We start from the raw sequence: 25159 nt of genomic DNA on the forward strand, positions 1-25159 counted from the left end.
GTTTGTTTTTGTTGTTTTTGTTTGTTTCTTTGTTTTTTGGAGGGGAAACTGTGAAAGGAGAAATTTATGTGTAAATAAAGAAAATATGTAAAAGAAAAAACTTGTACTCCATTAATTTGGAAAACCTAAAAGAAATGCACAAATTATTAGATTCAGCCAAACCATCAAAACTTAACCAGGGAGAGAGTTCAATAACCAAAACTGACATGTAACAAATGCAGACAGAAATTAAAACAAGATTCTTTTAATAAAAAAAGTTCAGGATTAGACAGATTTGCAGAAAAATTCTACCAGACTTTCAAAAAAAAAAAAAAAAAACTATATTAAGTGCTTCTTAAAATATTAAAAAAAATTAGAAATCTCCAAACTCCTGTTATAATTCTCGTATTACTTTAATACCCAAGATGGGGAAAGACAGTGAAAAAAGGAAAACTACAGACAGGTATTCCTGATGAACATAGATTTAAAAATACTCAATAAAATACCCACAAATTAAATACAGACATACATCAAAAAGATCATCTACTATGACCAAGTTAGCTTTATCCCTGAAATCCAGAGAAGGTTCAACATATGCAAGGCAATAAATGTATCAAACCATACAAATGGACTTAAAGATAAAAAACATTTTATCATTTGAATAGATTCAGAAAAAGCATTGATAAAATACAACATACTTTCATGATGAAAGTCATAGATAACGTAGGACTACAGGGAACATACCTTAACACAATAAAAGCCATGTATGGGAAATCTACAGCCAACATCACCCTAAGTGGAGAAAAACTTGATACAGTTTCACTAACGTCAGGAATAGACAGGGCCTTGCACTATACCTCTTCCTTTTCAATACAGCATTTGAAGCACTGGTTGGACCAATGAGGTCAGAGAAGAAAACTGAAGGGATATAAATAGGGAAAGAAATCAGAATAATCTATCTGCAGATGACATGAAATTAGACATAGGAGATTCCAAAAATGCTACCAGAAAACTCCAGGAAATGATGCACAAATTCCAACTCCAGGAAATGATGTACAAACTCCATCAATATGGTAGTATACAAAATCACAAAATCAACTTGCACAAATCAATAGCTTTTCCATATACCAACAAACTATACAGAAAAGAGATCATGGATTCACAATAGCATCTAAAAAAAAAAAAAATCTAGAAATAAACCTAACCAAGGAAGTAAAGAATCTGTACAAGGAAAACTTCAAGCCTCTGAAGAAAGAGATAAAGATGCTAGAAAATGGAAAGACGTTCCATGCTCATGGAGTGGTAGAGTGAAAATGCCCATCTTTCTGAAAAGCTCAGTACAGATTCAGTGCAATCCCAATCAAATTCTCTCTCTTCTCCACAAATTAAAAACATATCCTAAAATCCTCTTTAATTTCTTTCTCGAGAGACTTGAAATTCTTGTCATACAGATTTTTCACTTGTTTGGTTAGAGTTACCCCAAGATATTTTATATTATTTATGACTGTTACAAAGAATGTTGTTTCCCTAATTTCTTCCTCAGCCTGTTTATCATTTATATAAATGAAGGTTACTGATTTATTTGAATTAATTTTATATCCAGCCACTTTGCTGAAGTTGTTTACCAGCTTTAGGAGTTCTCTGGTAGAATTTTTGGGGTTGCTTATGTATACTATTATATCATCTGCAAATAGTGATACCTTGATTTCTTTTTTTCTTCTTAAAATTTTTTTATTTTTTTAAAATTTATTTGTTTATTTACACTTTATATTTTATTCTTCCCCCACCCCCATCCACCCTCCAACTATTCTATGTCACACACCTCCTCCTCACCCCCTGTCTCCATGTGGATGTCCCCACCCTGCACCCCACCTGACCTATAAACTCCCTGGGGCCTCCAGTCTCTTGGGGGTTAGGTGCATCTCTGAATGAACACAGACATGGCAGTCCTCTACTGTATGTGTGTAGGAGGACTCATATCAGCTGGTGTATGCTGCCTGGTTGGTGTCCCAGTGTTTGAAAGATCTCAGGGGTCCAGGTTAACTGAGACTGCTTGTCCTACAGGGTTGCCTTCCTCCTTAGCTTCTTTTAGCTTTTTCCTAATTCAACAACAGGGGTCAGCAGCTTCTGTCCATTGGTTGGGTGCAAATATCTGCATCTGACTTTTTCAGCTGCTTGTTGGGTCTTCCCAGAGTGCAGTTATGCTAGGTCCCTTTTTGTGAGCACTCCATAGCCTCAGTAGTAGTGTCAGGTCTTGGGACCTCCATGTGAGCTGGATCCTACTTTGGGCCTGTCACTGGACCTTCTTTTCCTCAGGCTCCTCTCCATTTCCATCGCTGCAATTCTTTCAGATAGGAACAATTATGGGTCAGAGTTGTGACTGTGTGATGCACCCCCACCCCCTGCCCCAACACCATTTCATGCCTTGTCTTCCTGCTGGAGGTGGGCTCTATACGTTCCCTCTCCCTACTGTTGGGCATTTCATCTAAGGTCCCTTTCTTTAAGTCCTGAGAGTTTCTCACCTCCCAGGTCTCTGGTGCATTCTGGAGGGTTCCCCTAACCTCCTACCTCCTGAGGTTGCCTGTTTCCATTCTTTCTGCTGGCCCTCAGACCCCCCTCTCCACATCCACTTTCCCTCCCAGGTCCCTCTCTCCCAACTTGTGATTGCTTTCTTCTTCCTCCCAAGTGGGACTGAGGCATCCTCATTTGAACAATTCAACCCGTTGACCTTTTTGAGTTCTGTGGACTGTATCTTTGGTATTCTGTATTTTTTTTTTTTTTTTTTTTGGCTAATATCCACTTATTAATGAGTACACACCATGCAGGTCCTTTTAGGTCTGAATTCCCTCACTCAGGATGACATTTTCTAGTTCCATTCATTTACCTGCAAAACCCAAGATGTCCTCATTCTTAAGAGCTGAGTAGTAGTCCATTGTGTAAATGAACCACATTCTCTGTATCCATTCTTCTGTCCTGGGACATCTGGGTTGTTTCCAGCTTCTGGCTATCACAAATAAGGCCACTATGAACATAGTGGAACACGTGCCCCTGTGGCATGGTGGGGCACCTTTTGGGTATATTCCCAAGAGTGGAATACCTGGGTCTTCAGGTAGATCTATTCTCAATGTTCTGAGGAACCTCCAGATTGATTTCCAGAGTGGTTGTACCAGTTTGCAATCCCACCAGCAATGGAGGAGTGTTCCTCTTTCTCCACGTTATGGCCAACATGTGTTGTCACCTGAGGTTTTGATCTTAGCCATTCTGATTGGTGTAAGGTGGAATCTCAGGGTCATTTTGATTTGCATTTCTCTCATGACTAAGGACTTTGAACATTTCTTTAGGTGCTTCTCAGCCATTTGATATTCCTCAGTTGTGAAATCTCTGTTTAGTTCTATACCCCATATTTTGATTGAGTTGTTTGTTTTTTTGGTGATTAATTTCTTGAGTTCTTTATATATTTTGGATATTAGCCCTCTATCTGATGTGGGGTTAGTGAAGATTTTTTTCCCCAATCTGTAGGTTGCTGATTTGTCTTATTGACTATGTCCGTTGCCTTACAGAAGCTTTCCAGTTTCATAAGGTCCTGTTTATCAATTCTTGATCTTAGAGCCTGAGCCACCATTAATATGTACAATTATATTCATCAATCAAACTTTTACATAACTCTTAAAAGTTTTATACACATAGGGCTGCTGTTTGTATCTTTAATACTACGCTGTGAAGTAAACAGAACAGGGTGAAATATATATTTATTACATAACTACATTAATATTATGAAGTATACATCTTGGGTTTGACTCAAAATGTATCTGAACCCAGTCTGTTATCCAAAGAGATCCTGAATATAAAAATTTATTTTTACCCTTGATTATCATCACAGACACAAATGTTTTTATTTCAGTACTAATGTTATTCTGAACACTTACACAATATGAGTTTCAAGTATCCTTTTATAAAAATGCTTATTAATGTTAAGCTTACATAACTGTGGAAGATACTCTAACACTTCATAGCTAGGTGCTATTTCTAAGCAATGTGATAACTTATGTGGTTTCAAACCAGAATAAAGTGAATTTGAGGCACAACTGAGGCCTTACACTTGACCACTTGACATGATGCAAGTGTCCCCTCTGTCTTATTAGCTTTATCACCACACTGTCAGATAGCTCCCACTTCCACAAAAATACATGGTTCACTAACTGTTTAAACTGACCACATTCACTGTAACAATAGCCAAAGTGATTCTGTCACTTTCACTGTGCGCATCCCCCTATGTCTAAGAAAGTATGAGGCCAGGTTATAGTCCAATACATTCTCAGCACAATGTCATGAAAGCATTTGGTACTCTGTGTAATAGTCATTGCAAGTTTTCTATAAAACTATGTTGCTAGTCAAATTAAATAAAAGAAACCCAGGAGGTGACATATCCATACTGCATAACACTTAGGTTGATCAGTGATGGGTAAGACTGGGCAGCTAATCTAAGTCCTAAAGTGCGGGATTTCTTTTGAGGGTTTTTTTCACTTACACACTGATACATATATAGGGGTATGAATGAGGAACGTCTCCTATAGGCTCACATATTTAATACTTCCTTCCACATCTGCAGCAGTATTTGGGGGAGGTTATGGAACCTTTGGGATGTGGACCCTTGATGGAGGAAACCCAACAGAACCTTAGCTCTGTTAGAACACTAATGCTGCTCTCCCAGGTATACCACTCAGTTTTTTTCTTATCTACAGTGTCTTAGTTAGGGTTTCCATTGCTTTGAACAGACACCATGACCAAGGCAACTCTTATAAAGGACATCACTTAACTGGGGCTGGCTTACAGGTTCAGAGGTTCAGCCCATTAACATCAAGGTGGGCACATGGCAGCACACAGGCAGACATGGCACTGGAGTAAGAGCTGGGAGTTTTACATCTTGTTCTGAAGGGAACCAGAAGACAACGGTCTCTTTCAGGAAGCTAGAAGGGTCTCAAAGATCATCCCTACAGACACACGCTTCCACAAGGCCATACCTATCCCAACAAGGCCACACCTCCTAATAGTGCCACTCCCTTGGCCAAACATTCAAACTACTATAAACGTATGCCCCAATGGTATGGACAAAAAGCGTGTATGTATATGTGTGTACACATGCATCTCTGTGCAGGGGAGGACTGATCTCGGGTTTTCTGCATGCTGACTATACATCCTAGAAGAAAATTATACTTCCAGCTACAAGAGAAAGTTTTATATGTATGACTATTGCTCTCACAGCAAGTTTCATTTCTAACATCCATGTCCGGCAGTTCATAACTGCCTGTAACTCCAACTCTAGGGAACTGAACAACGCTGGGTATCACGGTGTTTCTCTCTCTCTCTGTCTCTCTGTCTCTGTCTCTCTCTGTCTCTCTCTCTCTCCCCTACCCTCTCTCACATATACATACACATACATATATACACAAATTAAAAATAAAATAAACTTTAAAAATTCATTAAGCTACTTCCAGGATAAATCACTTAGGGAAAAGTTGGTACTACTTTTTAATCTGTGATTGATGTTTGAATGAGAGATGTAATATAACAGGTTATTAGTCTAACGTGTTGCATATAAGAATATAGTATAGAAGAAACACATTTTTAGGCAGAATAACTTTTAAAATCTTATACTACTGAAAGAAATTTTTAGAGAAAACCAAATATAGCCACAGCACATTTGTAGGATATTTTCAAGTGATTTCCTGATTGACTTAATACAAAGTCCATAGAGATAGTGGCATTTTACTTTTTGAACTATTATTTTAGTTTTGATTTTATAAATTAAAAATTAAAATGTATACATTTTTAAAATATAAATTTTAATTTTCAATGTCAAATAAGATGATGGCCATTTCAATGAAGACAGACTGGCCCTATATACACAACAAGATCACATGCTGGGCACTAGTGGGTTGAAGGATGGTAGATAGTGCTGGTTGTTGCAGAAGTGTAGTGTGTAGCTGAAATTGTATAAAAATCTCCTGTAATGACAGGTCTGAAGAATACAGGGAAGGCTGTCCTCTACTGCAGCCTAGGTGAGACATAATATGAGAACCTGAGAAGCGGGTGGAATCAGAAGTTCTCTGCAATGGGCATATGTGGGTATGGTAGGATTCTGGCAAGCAGAAAACATCTAGCGAAAATCAAGCATGGGCTTGTAACACAGAGCCTGGGTCATATAAAATCCCACAAGGTGAGTGCAATCTATAGTACACTACAAGAATGAAAAGATGCCTCTACAAAGGCAGTCAGAAAGGCTAACACAGAAACTCCTTCCAGCGTTGAAATACAGATCTAATTTCATTGAGTTATGGAGATTGGTATTCTTGTTCTACAGAGCCAGCTACAAAGAATGAACCAAAGAGCTGGGGAAACCATCCTAACTAGGAAAAAATATTGACTAATAACATAATAGTTCCTATTTCATTTCTTATCTTTAAATTTATAGTATTGTTTTTTATTTTTTGTTTTGTTATAGCTTTTATCTTATCTGAATAGATTTTTTTATAAGTGTTTTCTCTTAATTTTTATATATATTTACTTATTTTGAGGTGTGTGTGTATGCCATAGCATGCTTGTGGAGGTCAGAGGACAATTTGGGGGAGTTGATTCTCTCCCTCTACCAGTATGTGTACTGGGGATCAAAGTCATGCTGTCAGGTTGGTGGAAAGCACTTACATGTGTTGGGCCATCTTGCTGGCCCTCTTTTTTTTTCATGAGTCTTCTCTATAATGTTTCATAGTTCTAGCCCATATATTTTCCCTTCCACTATAAAATTACTCCCCTTTTCTTCTTTCTCTCCCCTTTGCCTTTTACTATGAACACCCTTAGCTCTAGAAACAGATAGACTACATTTCCCAACAGTCATAGTGCTTCTGCCTCTTCCGGATTGAAGGAAGTAGATGTACTTTTATTGTATGTTTCCATTGGGAGTGGAGTCAAATCATTGCTTCCATCCCTACAGTTGGCTTTCCCTCTTACTTATCAGTAGGAAACAAATCCCCAAACATCTGACCAGGAAGACATATATAAAAGCAAGTGGGTAAATAATAATCTTCAAGTCTAACAAAAAGACATATCCATTTAAATAAACATATAAAACACAATAAAAGGTGAAAGCTATGAGGAGACAGGAGAAATGACAACACCACATTCTCCCAACTCCTCAGTCCTAGAAACTAACCAAAAGGAATATAGCTGGAAGATCTTACAGTCCTACTTTCCAAAAGCAGCAGGATCAGAGGACTCAAGTATCAGAAGATAAATGAAGTAAGAAAATCAATTCAGAACTGGATAAGAAAGTAACAGTGTATGAAGATGTGAATAATATACTGAGCAACTTCATAGTGGGAAAGTTTGGCAAGAAAACTGAGAATCTATAAAAGGATCAAACAGAAATGTTGCAAATAAAAGCGTTTGTCAAATTAAAAATCACAGTGGTGCTGTTGCAGTGATGCACACCACAATGGAGCTGCTATGAAATAACCACCAGAGCCCCCTGCATGCTTTGTTGACTGGGCTCCCTGAGGAGTCCGAATCTGCTGCAGCAGGGACAGGCAGGGATCAGATCATTTTCCTGCTCCTCATATGGTTCCTTTTAGAAACGGCCCTAAACCAAATGAGGATCTGCTTCTAAGTTATCTCTACAGCATGACTAGTTTCAGATATTTTGTAAAGATGAAAGCATGGAAAACAGGTTTCTGATTCAAGATTCATAACAATTCTTTAAAAGCTCATTATGATAAATACCCAAACATTTATATTCTTCATGAAACATTTTTATAAAATATGACAGAGAATCTAAGCATTTCATCACAAGACACCTTAAGTACAATTTACTCATGTCTAACTGTAAGTCACATTAGGAAACAATCATAAAACCATATTATGTCTCAAAAACAGACAAATTTGTTGGAGCTACAAATAACTATCTGAAGACATGCTAATAGGGTAATTCTCTGCAATTTCTCCAAGTCCAAATAAGAGAAACAAACATGTCCTCTACACATGAACAAAAATTTGCCTTACCAGATACAGAAAAACAATAACAACAACAACAACAACAACAACAAAACTGATCGGAGGTCTCTCATGAAAGGTACCACAGACTTAGGAGGAGAGTTGTGTTGAAATGTAGAGGAACTGAGATATAGACCCTTGAATGGTCTGCCTGTTTGCCTGTCCATTCATCCATCTGTCTGTCCATCCATCCATCCATCAATTCATCAATCCATCCATCCATCTATCTTGATCAATGACAAAGTTCATACTGAAAAGTTTCCAAAACTAAAGGGGGTGCTTAAAATTTTTGGCGAGTTTTCACTTATTGTTTAGGTTACAAATGAAATAAAGAAACAAAGCTTCTGAACTTAAGTATGGGCGCTAACAAGACAATGATGGCCCTGGTAGACTAGCTATCCATCTTATTTAAAGTTCATCAACACATAATGTACTACTATTTATATGAAGATTATTAAAGACTGTATATCTACTTCTAGAATGAATGAAGATAGCTCTCTATATAAAATGATTACAGATCAAATTCAAACTCTTTTAGAAGACCAAATACTCTTAAAAGAATCATTTTTAAACAAGCATTTCCAGTAAGGTGACTTTTCTTCAAAGATTAAAGCAAACATTCACGCATAGCCCTGGCAGGAGCAAGAATACATATGATTTATTACACAGCTATACTCTATTCACTCACCCTCCTAGTAGTATCTGTGGCTGGCTGGACTCATTTGTGATGCCAAATACATCAGGAATTAGATCGCCATTGAAGCTGAAAAGAAATATTTCTAAAATTAGGCAGCTGTTTTATTAAAATGCCACTTTTAACTTAGCTTCCAGGAGTGTGGAGCATCACCACATGCAACAATGTCCGCCTATGGCCAATGAAGCAGTTGCCCCTTCCAGACCAAAGGTATTTAGTTTTGCTAATGGACACACCAGCTGCATTAAGTCTGCTGTGGCAACAGTAAAAACTAGATTTGCATTAAGAAGAATCATATCATTAGCTGTCTATCTAAAAATTCATATATTACAAGTTAAGTTGGTGAATAAATATAGATATAGAACTTTAATGAAAATTTCTCACCTGGATGAAAACATTTTCTGCAAGTGTCAAAGACCATTTTAGAAAACCCCAATACCAGGCACACAGGCTTTCTTTTGAGTTGTTTGTTAGAGCTGTCTAAGATACTCTCCAAACATTACATGCTATTGCTATTTCCCTTACTTTCCTGCCAGTGGTGGAAGGAAGGTCCCTATTGCTGATGAGACCATGTGCTTCAGACATAGGGCTCAGAGGTCCTTGAGTTGGAACTCACCTGAATATCTTCTCCCTGAGGACCACCTTTCACAGTAACAGAGGTTACAATGAAAACTTACAAAGGAGGAAAACAATCAACAGTCTCACCCAGCTATGACTCCTATCAACAACATCCAGCATTGTACAATAACCCTAAGGGTATGGTAGTGGTACACATATGTTGGTGGTAAACACTAGCTCTTTAATTAAACCTAAGACCCTCTCATCAATGGGGAAATCATATCTGATACTGAAAACCTAGGCAGTGACGTCACAGATCTTAGAGAAGCTAACAATCTCCAGTTTACTAAACAGCACATACTCTACTGCATTCTAAATATTTGTGCTCATATGCATACATAAGTATAGTCCTCACCCTCATCAAGGTTACTTCTCTTTTCATTCTCATTGCAACAATGGATACCATTCATTCCCAACTGATACATCTACCACATATTTCTTGAGCCCAAGGCTTAAGAATCACTGTAGCACAGGGGACAGAAAGATGGGGAAAAGATGGGTTTTCCTCACTTGCTGTGAGATTATGTCTCTTAAAAATGTCATAGACCCATAAAGCCTCATCAACATGACTGCCTAAACATGAGCTGAACAAGGACAACAAAGACAGACATGCTAAAGCGGATGTGGGAAAGCCCAGGAGACCTCAACCCTCCACACAGAACTATAGACAACTAAGGAAGGCTGAGAGTGGGAGAAGTAGTCTCCTCCAGGGAAGCATATAGTAGTTGTTTATCCAACATTATTATACCTTACCCTGCTTCTATGAGGGTGCTCCCCCACCCACCCACTCACCCCTGCCTCCCTACCCTACCATTCCTCTATTCTGGGGCATCAAGCGTTCACAGGACCTCTCCTCAGGTTCCTATAACCTTAAGGAATGAATTTAGTGTCAATCCTACTTAGCAAAGTAGCTTTCTGCATAAAAGATTTTATTTTACATTTGTAAGTTTTAAATTGTTCTAAGTAAAGCAAGCACATACTTACTCCATAATCAGTGGTTGGTCATGAAAAGTCCTATTGAGTATGGTCATGTTTTTAGGATCTGTTAAAAAAAAAAAAAAGGATTTATATGTATATATGTGCGTGTGTCCAGACATACACACACAGAAAAACATCACAATATGACGTGCTGGGCATTTAATATTATCGTTCTTATACTCAAAGTACTCTTTTATTTTTTACAAGATTCATCCTCTAATTTCTTACAATAGCTATTACTAAGAAGACATCAAAAGTTTCATTTAATGATAAGACATTGAGAGAATTCATTCTATAGGGAATATTCAATTCAGAGTTTCATTTGAGGTTCCCATCTAAATATCTTTTAGCTAATTTTTTTTCTGTACAATTTGGTAATCAAGATTTTAGTGTAGACAAATAAAATATCATGTCCAAGATTATTGCAACTCTGCCATACCCATGTTTTTTTTTAATAAGCAGCAACTGCACATGGTATTCTTATAAATATTTAAGGAATAAGTGTATGTATCAAGGTTATGTCTGAGTTCCCAGATGTTAACAGAAAGCACACCGGCATTTGCTGTCTACATCTGACCTATCATCTGCCTTTCAGATAGGACTTCAAATCATAACGGAGATATAGTAGACTGACTCACAACCTATGCTTTTGTATTTTTCTGGAATGGAAAAACTTGAAAACAAAAAGGAGGGATTTCCAGGTATTATCCTGGCATTTGCAATGCTTAGCTAAATGTGAAGCTGTGATAACTAGGTCGACTGGTTTTTACAGACATGTGCGGTGAGGCAATGTCTTTTCATCTTTGTGTTTGTACACTGAATTTGGCAGTATTAGGGGCCAAGGGCACATCCATTTTGCTGATGAGACTATTAGCAGAACTAGCATCCTATGGAGCAGCTGCTGCACATCTGGCCACTTCTCATAGCTAAAGGACACAGTGCCCCAAGGTCACTGAGGACTGTTCTCCCCAAAGCTCTCAGCTTGCTCTTTTTGTTTTAAGAGATAAAGTCTCACATTTAACCTTGGCAGACATGGAACTCAGAGAGATCCACCTGTTCGTCTCCCAGGTGTCATCATGCTAAGCTTGAAGTTAATTCTTTAGCTGCTCCAACAAGTCTAAAAGCTTACAATAGCTCTTTCAAGTGATCAAGAATGGAATTTGTTCTCTGGAAAGAACTCGTTTATGTTGGAAAAGAAAATGAACTGTCAAGACGTTTTTAATAGTACCCAAGAACATTTAATTGTTTTAAGAATATAACTATTACATTTTTATTAAGAATATCAGCCAATAATAAATAGTAATGATTTTAAAACTTACCTAATGTTTGATTTTGTCCCCAGAAGATAACAGCTCCTAGTTCATTGTTGGTATGATTTTGGGGAAAATATGTGAGCAGGACATCCATTTGTGAATCCCCGTCATAATCACCAGGGACTACACTTGTTACCAGTGCACTCAAACTCCTAAAAATAAGAATTTAAGAAATATAAGAAAAAATACAGCAGAAAAGAACATCTTTAACATGCAAAATATTTTCAACTCAAAACTCAAGATATAATAGAAATAGTTGAATGTAATATGATATGTCTTTTGTATTTAATGACTTCTTGTATGTCTAGATCCTTCTGGTCTATTTAAGAATTCATATTGAATAGAACATAGAGTAGCTTTATATAGTACTATAAATCTGAACTATATCAATAGAAAAATTCATTTCTGCTCAGGCACTGGCTCAGTGGTAGACTGCTTGTGTTGTATAACACAAATGAGGCTTTGGGTTTGACTTCTAGGATTACTCAAAAATAAGCAAAAGGAACAAGGAGCTGGAGAGATGAGTTAATAATTAAGAGCACATGCTGCTCTTCTAGAAGACAGGAGTTCCATTCCAGCACCCATAAGGTGGTTCAGAACCATAATTTTAGTTCCAGGGGGACCCAATACCCTTTCTCACACACACACACACACACACACACACACACACACACACACACACTCAGGTATATACACATACATACAAAAAATAAATATTTAAGAAAATAAAAACAAATCCACAGTATAAAAATTTATTTGAAAACATTGAAATAAGCACTAAAGGTTAAAATGGTTGAATCCAAGAGAAAACACTAGACTGCAGAAGTAAAAGGACAATTACTTTAATTTTAAAAAAAACAGAGGTCTGCCAGGCGGTGGTGGCACATGCCTTTAATTCCAGAACTTGGGAGGTAGAGGCAGGCGGATTTCTGAGTTTGAGGCCAGCCTGATCTACAGAGTGAGTTCCAGGACAGCCAGGGCTACACAGAAAAAGCCTGTCTTGAAAAACAAAGAGAAATGAAAACAAAAACAAACAAATGAAAAAAAAAAAACCAAAAACAGAGGGTTGAAGAAATGGTTCAGTGATTAAGAGAATGTACTGCTTTTGCAAAAAACCAGGAGTTTGGTTCCCAACACCATGAAAGGAAGGCAACTCACAAACACATTTTACTCCAGAGTACACAGACACAGACAGACAGACAGATACACACACGCCTTAAAAAACATTAAAATAGCAATTTCTACATTTTAAGAATACTTTACTGAGTCATCTTCCTATCTCCTCCACAGTGATTAAAAAATTGTACTTAGTATGTGATTCCAATTCGTACTGTATGTGAATACCAAATAAACCAATATAGGTACATTTTTCATAATCAGTGTTTTGTGCAACACATAATCCCTCCTCTCTTCTCATATAATTGAGTTCAAACATTTTTATTACTATGGGAGGATCCTAGTCTGTTCTGATTGCCTTTTCCCAGACTATAGTTCTCCCAAGTGTACCTACTTTTCTGTCAAGTAAATCCTTTCACTCCTCACAAAACATTATTTTCACTGCCATCTTTTCTAAATGCTGTGTACCCAAACTTAAACACTATCATGTAAATTTTGTTCAAGCTATGTTGTTAAGCTCCAATTCCATGACTATATGGAAACTGCAATTTTGGTTTGCACTGACCCATCCCTTTCTCCTTTAGCTTAGAGTGAGTATTCAACTTGCTTCTTCAAATTTGCAAATCATATTGGTTCACTACTATTGGGGGCAATGTTTCATGTACTGCCAACCATAAGCAATAAGAACTATTATTTAAATTACATTAAAATTTTAATTTGAAAAGCTTGTGTGGTAGTTTGAATAGTATGCCGGCCCCCCTCGCCCATCCCCCAGTCTCATGTGTCTGTATGCTTGGCCAATAGGGAGAGGCACTATTAGGAGGTGTGGCCTTGCAGGCTTTGAGGTCTCTGATGCTAAAGCTATGTCCAATGTGGCTTACAGTCTCCTGATCCCTGGGGATCCAGATGTAGAACTCTCAGCTCCTCCAGCACCTAGTCTGCCTGTACCCTGCCAATGCTCCAGCCATGATGATAATGGACTTAACCTCTGAAACTGTAAGCCAGTCCCAACTAAATGTTTTCTGTATAAGAGCTATCATGGTCATAATGTCTCTTCACGCAATGAAAGCCTAAACAAAGCAGCTTGACTTCAATTCTGTCTAGATCAGTATTTAAAAATCTCAGCATTTGATCAAAAAAGAAAACAAACAGGACACACTGATCTTTCTTCCATATGTAAAACATCTTTAAGATGATGAGATGTTTATGAGTGATCTGCTAATACAGGAACAATCAGGACGAGACATAGTACATTCAAGAAAGCATATTAGATTGCAAGGGACTCTAGAATTTTTATATAGAACAGACCTGGAACCATCAAAAGTTATTTTTATAAAAGGGGAGCATTTTTAAATTTTATTTTCAATGTTTCCCTTTTTAAAATTATATTTTATTTGTATTTTAGTGGTGTGTGTGTGTGCATGTGCATACTGACACCACAGTGTATAAATGGTACCATGGCAAAAAGAGGTGTGCAAGACTACAGTGATAAGACAATCAAGACTACAGGAGTGATCAAGATGAGAAAGGGCCAGATGTACACTGAATATCAGGCATCTCATGCTGGAGAGTTGGTAGTTTGAGAATGTATGGGACACTTTCTAGGAGTCAGTTTCTTCTTCCACCATGAGGATTCTGGGTATCCAACTTAGACTATCAGACTTGGAGATAAGTGACAACTCACCAGTCCTCACTATGTTTGTTTAATTTATTTAGTTTCAAAAAATTGTTTACTATTCAGACCTCAGAACTAGGAATTTTGTGTCTCAAACCACAGCTGAACACAACTGATTTCAAATACAACCCACACTATATTCATATTATGATATGAATTAAAATTAAACAATATGAATTATACAACCCACACTGCACATTCATATTATAATAAAGATAGGAGCTGAAGCAATGGCTCAGCATTTAAGAGTACTGATTGCTCTTCCAGAGGTCCTGAGTTCAATTCCCAGCAACCACATGGTGGCTCACAACCATCTGTAATAGAGTCTGATGCCCTCTTCTGTTGTGTCTGAAGACAGCTACAGTGTACTCATATAAATATAATAAACAAATCTTAAAAAAAGAGAAGGATATTATATACTTACTTCAAGGATACCTTTACCTTGGGTTTAAAATAGGGTGCACTCTGATCTGCCAAAAAGACAATTAAGTCATTTCCTGAAAGAAACAAATAAATTATTTTAGAAAAAGTGGTTTTTGGAAAATCATTAGGTCAGTGCTTAAAAACTTTCTGGGTACAGTTTCTATAAAAAAGCTTTTATTCTAGTCTAGTCAGACAGCACTGCCAAGAATAGTCATACAAATCTAATGGAACACGGGAAAGAAAAGTATGGACAAGCATACTTGTTCAAGGCAACATGATGCCATGAGATTCCATGACGGGGCAGGTGGCAGAATTTAAAAGAAGCATCCATATAAAGAACACACCTTAAACTATACTATTCTATACTGAGTATGAAACCCAAGTTTGATCTGCAGCAATATAGAACCCCTCCTTACCCTTATTTATACTGTGCTACGGTTTAGTTCTGTGTTTTCCACATCCAATCAGGTCTCCCTCATATGAGGCTGTTTATTTCATTATACAGATCATCATACCAATGATGCAGGAATTCCTACTAAAATGTCTACTCACAAGTTACAAGGATACAATTCAACACATCAGCAGAAAAAGCAGAGCCCTCCAAACTTTCCCCCTCTACTTCCACACGGATGGGTCAATTAATGCTCATTGGAACAATAATCAATGCTTAATCAAACACAGGATATCTTCAAAATTAAGAAGAGTCTCTGTATCCAGCTTGGACAGATTAACTATAAGCTTTGAGTATTCTTGTAATATGAGTAATCATTCAAATAGAGGAAAAACCATCCAGGTCTTTAAAGAGGTTCTGGGGTACTGGAAAGGGCCCTCAAACGACCTTGTCAGGATCCTGTCACTCCACTCTGATCCTGTCACTTAGCTCTGTATGGGCTTTTAACTTTATGTATGGCTTTGGTCCTTAACCACCTGATGCTCTTTGTCAGCATCAGACCTTTTTTTTAAGGCTCAATGTGGTTAACGACCTTTCAGTGGCAAGTTGGCAAAAAGAGGTGTGCAAGACTACAGTGATAGGACGATGAAGACTACAGTAGTAATTAAGATGAGGAAGGGCCAGGTGTTCACTCAATACCAGGCATCTCATGCTGGAGAAGTCAGTAGTAGAGAATGTAAGGCCAAAGAGGCACTGCGTTTATCAGCAGTTCACAACAACAGATACTTGTGTGAGTTGTGGAGAATTTGGCGCCTTAGGAAGGCACAGTGCCTTTAAAGATCTTAACAAAAGGAAGGGCAGAGGAGTTGAGTAAATGGCAGAGGCAGTGCATCTCTCACAAGAAACTGTCAGCTTGCATCTTTTCTGATCAAAGGGGGTGGAACATTGGAAAAAAAGACGGGAAAGCAAACGGCCAGAAACCAAGGTTCTTGAGAATCTGGAAGAACTTTGGCAGGCAGGTGATGATTCACCAGGTGAAGGCTATAGGTTTCTAGACGAAGGGAGGTTGGTGTGTTTTTAGGGGTTGGGCTGATGGTCAAACCGCGGGGTTACTGGCATAGGACCCAGGGTTAATAAAAACAGGGGAAAGCTGTCATGGTGCTGAAGATAAAGGGAGAGCCAGAAGACTGGGAAAGGCAAGAGGGAGGGTAAACAGGAATAAAGGGGGCGTGGGTACAACGGGAGGGGCAAACAGAAGGAGGGCCGGCAAGCACTGACTTTCCCGCAGCACGAAGAGGTCCGTCTGTTTGTCGGAGTTGAGGTCACCGAAGGCTGCCAGCGTGCCCCAGGCCTCAGCCCCAAAGAGCTCGGCCGTGACGTTGTGCAGAGCCCGCGTCGGGGCAGGCCCAACGCACAGCAGCGCGAGCCCCAAGAACAGCGGGGCCAGCACCGCCCTGGCGCTAGGTAGCCGGCCTGCCGCCATGGCACTTTCGGCCCGGCCGGCCTCCGCCGCGCTTGACGGCAGCCGCAAAGCACCGTGCGACCGGCCGACCGAGAAAAGACTCGGGCTCACGGGCAGCCCCTCGCTGCGAACTCACGCTGCCCTGGGGCTGTTTCTCCGTCGACCAAGACACCTAGGAGCTAGGGCGACGTCTGCCTGGGAGCTCACTTCCGGCTGGCGTGTCTCCCGACAGTGTCGCGCGAGGGGGCGGGGCCTCGCCGGCCCCGTTGACTGGCAGCTGGGGTGGTGGGCACTGTGCGATGGCTGGGGCTGAGGGACTCGTGGCTGAAGTAAGCTGGAAGCTCTTGGAACGACGAGCCCGGGCCAAGCGCTCAGGTTTGACTGCCTGTGACAACAGTCTTTCCCCTCCTGGGTACAGGGGGTGGTGCTCCTCCTCAGGTCCCCTGGAGGGAGGGAGGAGGGATCTGTCCTGGGGATCAACTTGTGTCCTTAAGTTGTCTTCAGAAAGCAGTAGGTTTCTCCAGCTGCCCTGGTCTTGTCCCTCTTGGTCCCCATTCCCGAACCCCTGCACTTCCCTCATTTAGAAAACTTCTGTGTTTCTCCCCCAAGTTATTTCCTCTCCAAAGCTGGTGGCAGGCTGACTTCTTCAGAAACTTACCCCAGTAAGTCAGCTATAGTGCACAAGTTCTTTGGAACCTGAACTCTCTTGCTCTGCAAAAAGTAGACCTCCATTTTTAGTGAGGTCCTAAAGAGCTGGCGACTACTTTTGTCTTATATGTCCCTTTTGTATTCCTCAGTAATTTTTAGCTGCAGCCAGTTCTGTGTGTCAGAAATTGAGGAACGCAGGCTTTGTGCCACAAGTTAAGTTAGTGTACAGCTACGATTCAGAATGAAGTTGGCCTCTTCTCTAGCCTCGTGGTCCCAGGACCTGTAGTTTGGATCCAGTTGTGGTTCCCAACCACGGAGGTCAGAGATGCCAACAGTCCGAGTGTCCTGAACTGACTTGTTCAAACTGCAAAGTCACACTGGCGTTTTAGAAGTTAGTACTCCTGACTAATAACTTCGCGGAGAGCCAGCATTGAAACTGCCACTTTTGAAACTGGATATAATCTTGAGCAAAAAGTTTGTCTTTAAACACGAGCGGTAGTGGAATGAGAAATATTCAAACAGGAACCTTTCCCTTGTCAAAGATTGAGGAAAGATTGTAGAAAAGTACTGTATTTGTTAAAGGATTGCCAATTTCATTCCGTTTTAAATCTTAAATTTTTTGTGTGTTTATTTACTTAGGACTTAGGGTTGTAATGGAACAATCACATGAAAAGTAAGAGAAATTTTCAAAAAGCAGTTGACTCAAGTTCAGAGTCAATATAATTATTTGAAACAGTTGTAGGGATATTTGTTGCTTATATTTTCTTTTTTTATGTGTGTCATATAGAAATATTGAGTTGGTTACTAACATTGTTGCTGTGGGAGTATAAAAAGTGTTATTAGGTTGTTCTGGGCAAAGAGAATAACTAGTCTTCTGCCAGGGACATGATCCGTGCCCCCCCACCTCACCCCACCCCCAACATGTATTTTTGCAATACAGTTCATTTAGAAATCCTATAGCGTCTATTTTCTCTTCAAGTCTTTGTTTTACTCAAATACTTGTCACAGCAGCAAGCTTTGAAAACCTTATTTTTCTTAATAGGGTAAATTCTGTCTTAACTATTGTTGAATGCAGTTTCTTAAACCCAGTCTCAGCTGTAGTAGGTACCTAGATACTATCCAAATTTACTGTATGTTTATATGATAAAAGTAAAATTTAGATACAAGTAAAAAAAAAGATAGTAGTTGAGGCAAATCTTTAAAATTAGTAGTTATGTTTGCAGTTTCTAGGGTTTTTTTTGACTCTGAAAAATAACAAACAGTAAACCTTGAGCCATATTATTTACTTCCTGCTTACTACAAAGAATTAATTTGATTCCATTTACAACTTTTAGGAGACTACATAAACAGTCTTGTTTGAAACATGAATTAATCTGTTTCTGGGACAGACTCCTCTTTGGAGTTCTAAGCATTGTTACATAGTAGCATAACAATTTTACTGCACAATAAAGGGTACTATTAATTGAATATTTCTTAGTAAGTAGATATTATGTTTCTGTCTATTCATATATGCAAACTTAATTTACCAAATAAAGGAAATCAAATTCATAAGTCATAAAAGACAAACTAAAATTATATAATAATCATTAATTGTCTTTTGCACATTGCATCATGCTAATAACTGCTCATATATTAATCTAATGCTGATTGCTTCTAACCTTCACTAAACAGTTTTAAAATTGGTGTAGTTTAGCCTGCAACGCTTATGATAAGAATCAACAGTTTGAAATGGCCAACTCACCTGATGCAGCCTTCTCTTCACCTGCTTTGTTAAGGTCTGGTAAGTGTATAGACCCCAAAAGGGTCAACTGATACTTTTCTATTTGTTGATTTGGAAGGTTAATGTTACTATATGCTATTTTTTGTTTCTTTTATTTCCCCTTTGGTGGACCCAACTGTGTGCACCATTTCAGTTAGTGTTAGCTTGTTTCCATTGTGTTTTGAATGTATCCTGTGGTACCCCAGGAAGGCAAAGGGTGGAGACCCTTTCATGACAATTATAAGGTATTTGACCCAAAGCCTCCTCAGTGCTTAGGAACTGCAACTGTCAAATGGACTTGTCCAGTTGATTTTTAAAATGATTTTTACCTATTTTTTAGGTATTGTAAATTGAGCTATTGCACATGAATGTGCAAATATCTCTATAATATGGTATAAATTCCTCTGAGTACATGCCCAGATGGTATATTTGTTTTTAGGTTTTTAACAGTCTTTAAGCCCTATTTCCAAAGTGGTTTTATTAGTTTACACCCCCATTAGCAATTTAGAACAGTTCCCTTTATTAACATTGATGGCATCGTTTTCTAACTGGGGTGGAATGGAATCTCAGAGTGGTTTCAGTCTATATTTCGCTGATTTCCAAGGTTGTTGATGCCTTTTAAAAGCATTTCTTAGACATTTGTAATTCTTCTTTTAAGAGCTCAATTCTTGTTTTGGTTCCTTATCCTATGTTTTAATTTTTTTTTCGAGTTTAGTGTTTTTAAGCTTTTGTACATTCTAGTTACTACTTCTCTTTATTCAACTGTTTCTTTGTTTGGACAGAAAGCCTTTTAATTTCCTGAGACCCTATTGGACCATTGTTGGTATTATTTCCTATGCTATTCTGAAAACTCTTATCTATATGTTGAAATGTACTTGGTGTTTTTTATCTAGCAGTTTTGTGATATCAGGTCTTATGTTGAAATCTTTAAAAGATTTGGAATTTAGTTTTGTGCCAGGTGAGATATAGAAGTCTAGTTTCATTCATCTGCATGGTAATGTCCAGGTTTCCTAACCATCATTTGTTTAGGACACTGTCTTTTGTTTAATATATATATATATATTTGGCTTTTAGTGAAAATCAGGTAGCTTTAGTTGTGGGGACTTCCAAGGCTTTGATTGCCTCTTCTTCGTCTTGTCTCATTGTTCTAGGTAGATTTCAATTACTGTATTGAATATAAGTTTGTATAGTCTTTAGACAGTAGACATCCTTGACTTGTTCCTTATGCTAGTAGGAATGCTTTGAGCTTTTCTCTATTTACTATGATGCTTGATGTAAGTGTGCAGTATATAGCCTTAATTTTGTTGGGATATGCTCTCTCCACCTCTAGCCTTTTCCCATCATTTATTGTGAAAAGATACTAGATTTTCTTGAAAGCCTTCTCTGTGTCAGAGGTCAGAGAGGTATAGGATCCTCTGGAAATAGAATTACAGATAGTGATGTGTCAGCATGTGGATGCTGGGAATTGAACCCAAGTCCTCTGGAAGAATAATCAATGTACTTCAGCTGCTGAACCATGTCACCAGCACTCTTTGCAAGTGTTTTCTTGAGAGGTTTTACATCTATATTCATCTCAGAGATTGGCTTATAATATTTTGTCTTGATATCAGGATATTAGTGACTTTACAGGATGAATTTGGAGGCATTCTCACCTTTTCTATTTTGTGAAATAGTTTGAATAGTATTAGTGTTCTTTGAAAGTCTGAGCAAATTCTGCAGTAAATTAATCAGATTCTGTTTTGTCCCACCCCCTAACTCAACTCCTGTAGGCAAATACCTTATTGGTTCAAACTCATTGGTTATAGATCTGTTTATATTGTTTATTTCAATCTTGGTTTAATTTTGGTGATTCATATATATATATATATATATATATATATATATATTCATTTCTTTTAGATTTCTTGATTTTGAGGAATATAGAAAATTATGGTATTTCCTTATGGTTTTATGAATTTTATTTTCATTTGTTATGATGTCTCTGTCTTCCTGTTAAACAAGGGTTTGCCAGTCTTGTCATCTTTTGAAAGAATCAGCTTTTCCTTTCATTGATCCCTGCTCCCTCCCCCAAAAGAGGTCTTCCTATGAATTCCTGGATGTCCTACAACTCACTATGTAGAACATACTGACCTTGAATTCACAGATATCTGCCTGCTTCTACCCCTCAACTGGTGGGATTAGAGACTTGCACCACCCCCCTCAGCTCCTTTCTTTAATTTTGAGCCTGATCTTAATTATTTCTTCCTATCTACTGCTTTTGGATTTGATGTGCTATTTTTCCCCCCAAGGCCTGACAGTGCATCATTAAATTATTTATTTGAGAACTCTCATATTTTGATGCAGGTATTAGAACTGTAATTATTGTATTGCATAATTTTTGAAATATCTTGTTTTTGAGTGTATTTCATTTACAAAAGAAAATTTTAAAATTTCTTGCTTAATTTCTTCAGTGACTGATGTAGCCTTCAGTACTGTGTGGCTTAATACCTCTTGTATGCTTTGTGAATTTTCCTTAACTTTGTATTATTAACTCAATTCACTGGGATCATAGTAAGGATGTTATTGCACCTTTCTATATCTGTGAAGGCTTATTTTGTATCCTGAACTTCATTTGCATAGAATGCCCTTTTTCTGTCATTTTACTCCAAGATAGTCTCTATCATTGGAGGTCAGATGTTATCTTGGGTCCACAAAAATGATGGCTCTTGTTTCTTAATCCATTGTGTTAGTCTGTGTCTTCCCAGGGAGGAATTGAGACCACCATTAATATTCAGTTGTTTTTGAAAGATGTGTGTTGCTGTCATGTTGATGTTCTTGTTGGTTTTCCCTAAGTCTCTGATCACCTGCCCTGATATTTATTTGTCCTTGTGGCCTCTTGGGTGTGTTTATTCTTCTCTTGTCTCACATATTCCTCTGCAGAGCTGCCTTAGTGCTCATACATTTTTTTCATTTGCCTTTATCATGGAAAGATTTTATTGCTACGTCACTCATAAGTGATAGCCTTGCTGAGTATAACATTCTAGGCTGGCAGTTGTGATCTTTCAGAACTTAGAATATATCTTTGCAAGCCTTCTGGCTTTAAACTACTATAACAAGTAGTAAGCTGTCCTCTAGTGGGTTTGCCTTTTCATGTCTTGTGGCCCTCGTGTCTTTTAGCTTTCAGTATCCTTTCTTCATTTTGTGTTTTTAGTGTCTTAACTATCATATGTCATGGGGAATCTTTTTCCTACCTGTTATTTCTCTGTGGGACTCTTGTATTTGTAAGACATCTCTTTTTCAAGAGTTAGGAAACTTTCCTTTGTGATTTTATTGAAAGTATTCTCTATGCTTTTACCTTCCATTTTTTTCCCGTCTGTGTCCAAATTTGTAGATTGAGTCCTTTGATGGTATCCTGGAGCATGCTCCTCCATTTATGTATTTAACAACTTTGACCGTTTCCCGTGGGTGAGTGACTGGATCCTCTTCCTAACCCTTTAGTCCTGTGTTCTGTCTGGTCATTCTGGCCATGATGCTTTCCACTCAACTTTTTGAGGATTTGAAGTTTTCCATTTTACTTCAGGTTTTCTTCAGCATTTCTGTTATCTGCAGAATTCAGATTTCATCTCCTTAATTGTCTTTCTTATTTCATTTTACCTATTTGTATTTTCTTGGACTTCAGTCAGTTTTCTCTTGCTCTCTCTTCATTTGTTCAGATGTTAGTTACCGCTTTCAATTCTTTGAACTGCTTGCAATTGTGCCTTTAAGTTCTCTGTGTTTGATTTTGTCTGACTTGTCCTCTTTAGGGACCATTACTATGATATTGGTACTTTTCCTAAGAAGCATACTGTCTAGTGTGTGTGTGCGTGTGTGAATGCACACATGTGTTGCTTTTGTTTTTCTGATGAGACATGCTTCTGGTGTAACATGGTTGTGTCTTTTGCTTTTGTATTTAGTCCATTGAGTCAGAGCCTAGAAATGGGAGCCTGGAGAAGGTCAGGGAGGCAGGACCAGGTAAGGAGGCTGCCTTTCTGGGTTCTGACTCGGTTGCTTATACAGCATCAGCTGGAAAGGCTGTAGAGATGAAAGAGCCAGTTAGAGTGGAGGGAAAGTTTTACACCAAATTTGGGTCATCTGCAAGAGCAGTATGCACTAACTGTTGAACCACCCTTTTCAGTCCAGGGTATGTATGTATGTGTCATATGTTGGAGGTGGGATTGTGCTTGTCTCAGTGTTCCTATGGAGGGTACAACAATATGTGAAATCTCCTTTCTCCTTCATGTGGTTTCTGGGACCAAGCACACACTGACAGGCATGCACAGCAAGTGCCTTTGTTCTCTGAACAGGCTCACTGACCCCTGCTTTTTTGTCTGTTGGGTGCTGAGGGTTCTTTTGTTTGTCTTAATTTTTTAAGTAATAGTTTCTATTTTTTATCTTGGCTTTCCTACTAAAGAGTGAAACTTTTTAATGAATAAATTTACTCATTATTTCAGGGGACATAGAATGCTAAAGGAAGTAGCTTTAACGTTACTCAAAGTATTTGAAGGTAGCAGACCAGAAACATTCTTTGTTTTTGAATCAAATGCATAAAGAAGCAAAGTGAAAAAATACCAAACTTAAGTGTTATCCATTTTACAGTAATTTCTTCTATTACTTTGAATATTTGCATTTCGATAGATTCATTTCACCAAGATTTACAAGGCTATAAAAAAGTACGTGACATTTTATTTGTCAAAATAATATCTCAGGGGAGCAGGGGAGGGGAGAAAAAAAGTCTCAGGTAATTTACATCTATAATTTATTCATTTAGATCTTGTATTTGTGTTGGAAGTTGTGTGCTTTACATTATCATATTTCTATGGACATTGTCTTTCCATAGAATTGTTTACTGCATGTTTATATTAATAATCTGAGTGAAGTGTGCCCTAAGGAGGGAAACACCAAATTCTGCAGCCTCAGGTCTAATATCTGTGTTTTGTGTTGGAATCATCTGCACTCTGAGTGGTTTGGTAGTCTCACCTTTTCTGGTCTGTTGTATACAACACTCTTAACCCCTCTCCTGGGCAGGTTCCTCTCCATTCCCACAGCTTCTCTTTGGGGATGTCTTACAGTCCTGTTTGGGGACATAAACACAGTTCCATGCTGTCAACCTCAGAAACTTAGGAGGTTCCCTAATCTTTTAGGGACTTCGATCAAGTCAGACTAAACTAAAATTTATGGCATTGATAAAAGGAAAGAACTTCAGGCCTCAAGCTCTAGGTGAAGATTTTATTAAAGGCAATTTAATGTAGAGTTTAAGCATGAAGGTAAGTAGAAGGGGGAGGTGGTTCAAGGAAGGCAAGAAGACACACCCAAGGGCATGGACATGGGCTTTGGGGTGGGGGTGGTACAGAGGCAGAAAGTAAGACATATCTGAATGTGGGGCTGGGCTTTTTAAGGAAGGGTCACAAAGACTCACAACTCAATTGTAGGTATGGGTTCCTCAATGGAGTATTTCAGAGAGAAAGACATACCAAAGTGTGGGTAGGGTTCATCATGAGAAAGTCACAGAAAGTAAATCCAAATGTAGGGGCTGGCTTCTCAAGGGGAAGTTGGAATTAATTACCTTGGCATTTGGCCTTGTATTCAATTTTGACAGGTCTCAAGTTATGTGTCCAAAAGTTTCTGAGGAACATTTGTTCTCCTTTTTCTCTCTGTCGAGAGAGACAACAAGATGGCTCGAAATGTCTTAGATGGTATCTTAGTTTGCCTCCTACTACTGTCATGAGGGGTGAATGCAATGTGGGGAACAAAGGGTTTATTTCATCTCATATGTCACCGAGAGAAGTCAAGGCAGGAACTCAAGCAGGGCAGAAATCCGGACATAGGAACTGAAGCAGAAGAAATAGAAGAATGGTGCTTACTGGTTTGCTTTGCCTACTTTCTTATAGCACCCAGGATCACCTGCCCAAGGATGTCACTGCCCACAGTGGGTTGGGCCTCTACACCAATCATTAATCAAGAAAATGCCTGTTGCTGGGCAGTAGTGGTGCACACCTTTAATCCCAGCACTTGGGAGGCAGAGGCAGGCAGATTTCTGAGTTC

At 38.5% G+C, this 25159-nt stretch overlaps 2 protein-coding genes across 8 annotated transcripts in view; one reads left to right on the forward strand and one right to left on the reverse strand.

Moving 5' to 3' along the window:
* The window catches only part of Itfg1 (integrin alpha FG-GAP repeat containing 1), a 121551-nt gene extending 104643 nt beyond the window's left edge, over positions 1-16908 (reverse strand). Inside the window, exons 1-5 of the mRNA XM_031340681.1 lie at positions 16509-16908; positions 14841-14913; positions 11632-11777; positions 10319-10376; positions 8711-8785 (exon numbers count right to left, since the gene is read on the reverse strand). Of these exons, the coding sequence (XP_031196541.1) occupies positions 8711-8785; positions 10319-10376; positions 11632-11777; positions 14841-14913; positions 16509-16713 (557 nt within the window). The 5' untranslated portion in view covers positions 16714-16908. The remainder of the gene's footprint in view (positions 1-8710; positions 8786-10318; positions 10377-11631; positions 11778-14840; positions 14914-16508) is intronic.
* A 28-nt stretch (positions 16909-16936) lies between these two features.
* The window catches only part of Phkb (phosphorylase kinase regulatory subunit beta), a 210521-nt gene continuing 202298 nt past the window's right edge, over positions 16937-25159 (forward strand). For 2 of the 7 annotated variants that reach the window (XM_031340674.1, XM_031340675.1), the window contains exon 1: positions 16962-17067. In XM_031340674.1, the coding sequence (XP_031196534.1) occupies positions 16992-17067 (76 nt within the window). In that variant the 5' untranslated portion in view covers positions 16962-16991. Of the gene's footprint in view, positions 17068-19011; positions 19121-25159 lie in introns of all 7 variants that reach the window. The other 5 variants (XM_031340678.1, XM_031340676.1, XM_031340673.1 and 2 more) reach the window with 5 other exon arrangements.

This window comes from Mastomys coucha, unplaced genomic scaffold (assembly GCF_008632895.1).
Source record: "Mastomys coucha isolate ucsf_1 unplaced genomic scaffold, UCSF_Mcou_1 pScaffold22, whole genome shotgun sequence".
Classification (NCBI taxonomy): Eukaryota; Metazoa; Chordata; class Mammalia; order Rodentia; family Muridae; genus Mastomys; species Mastomys coucha.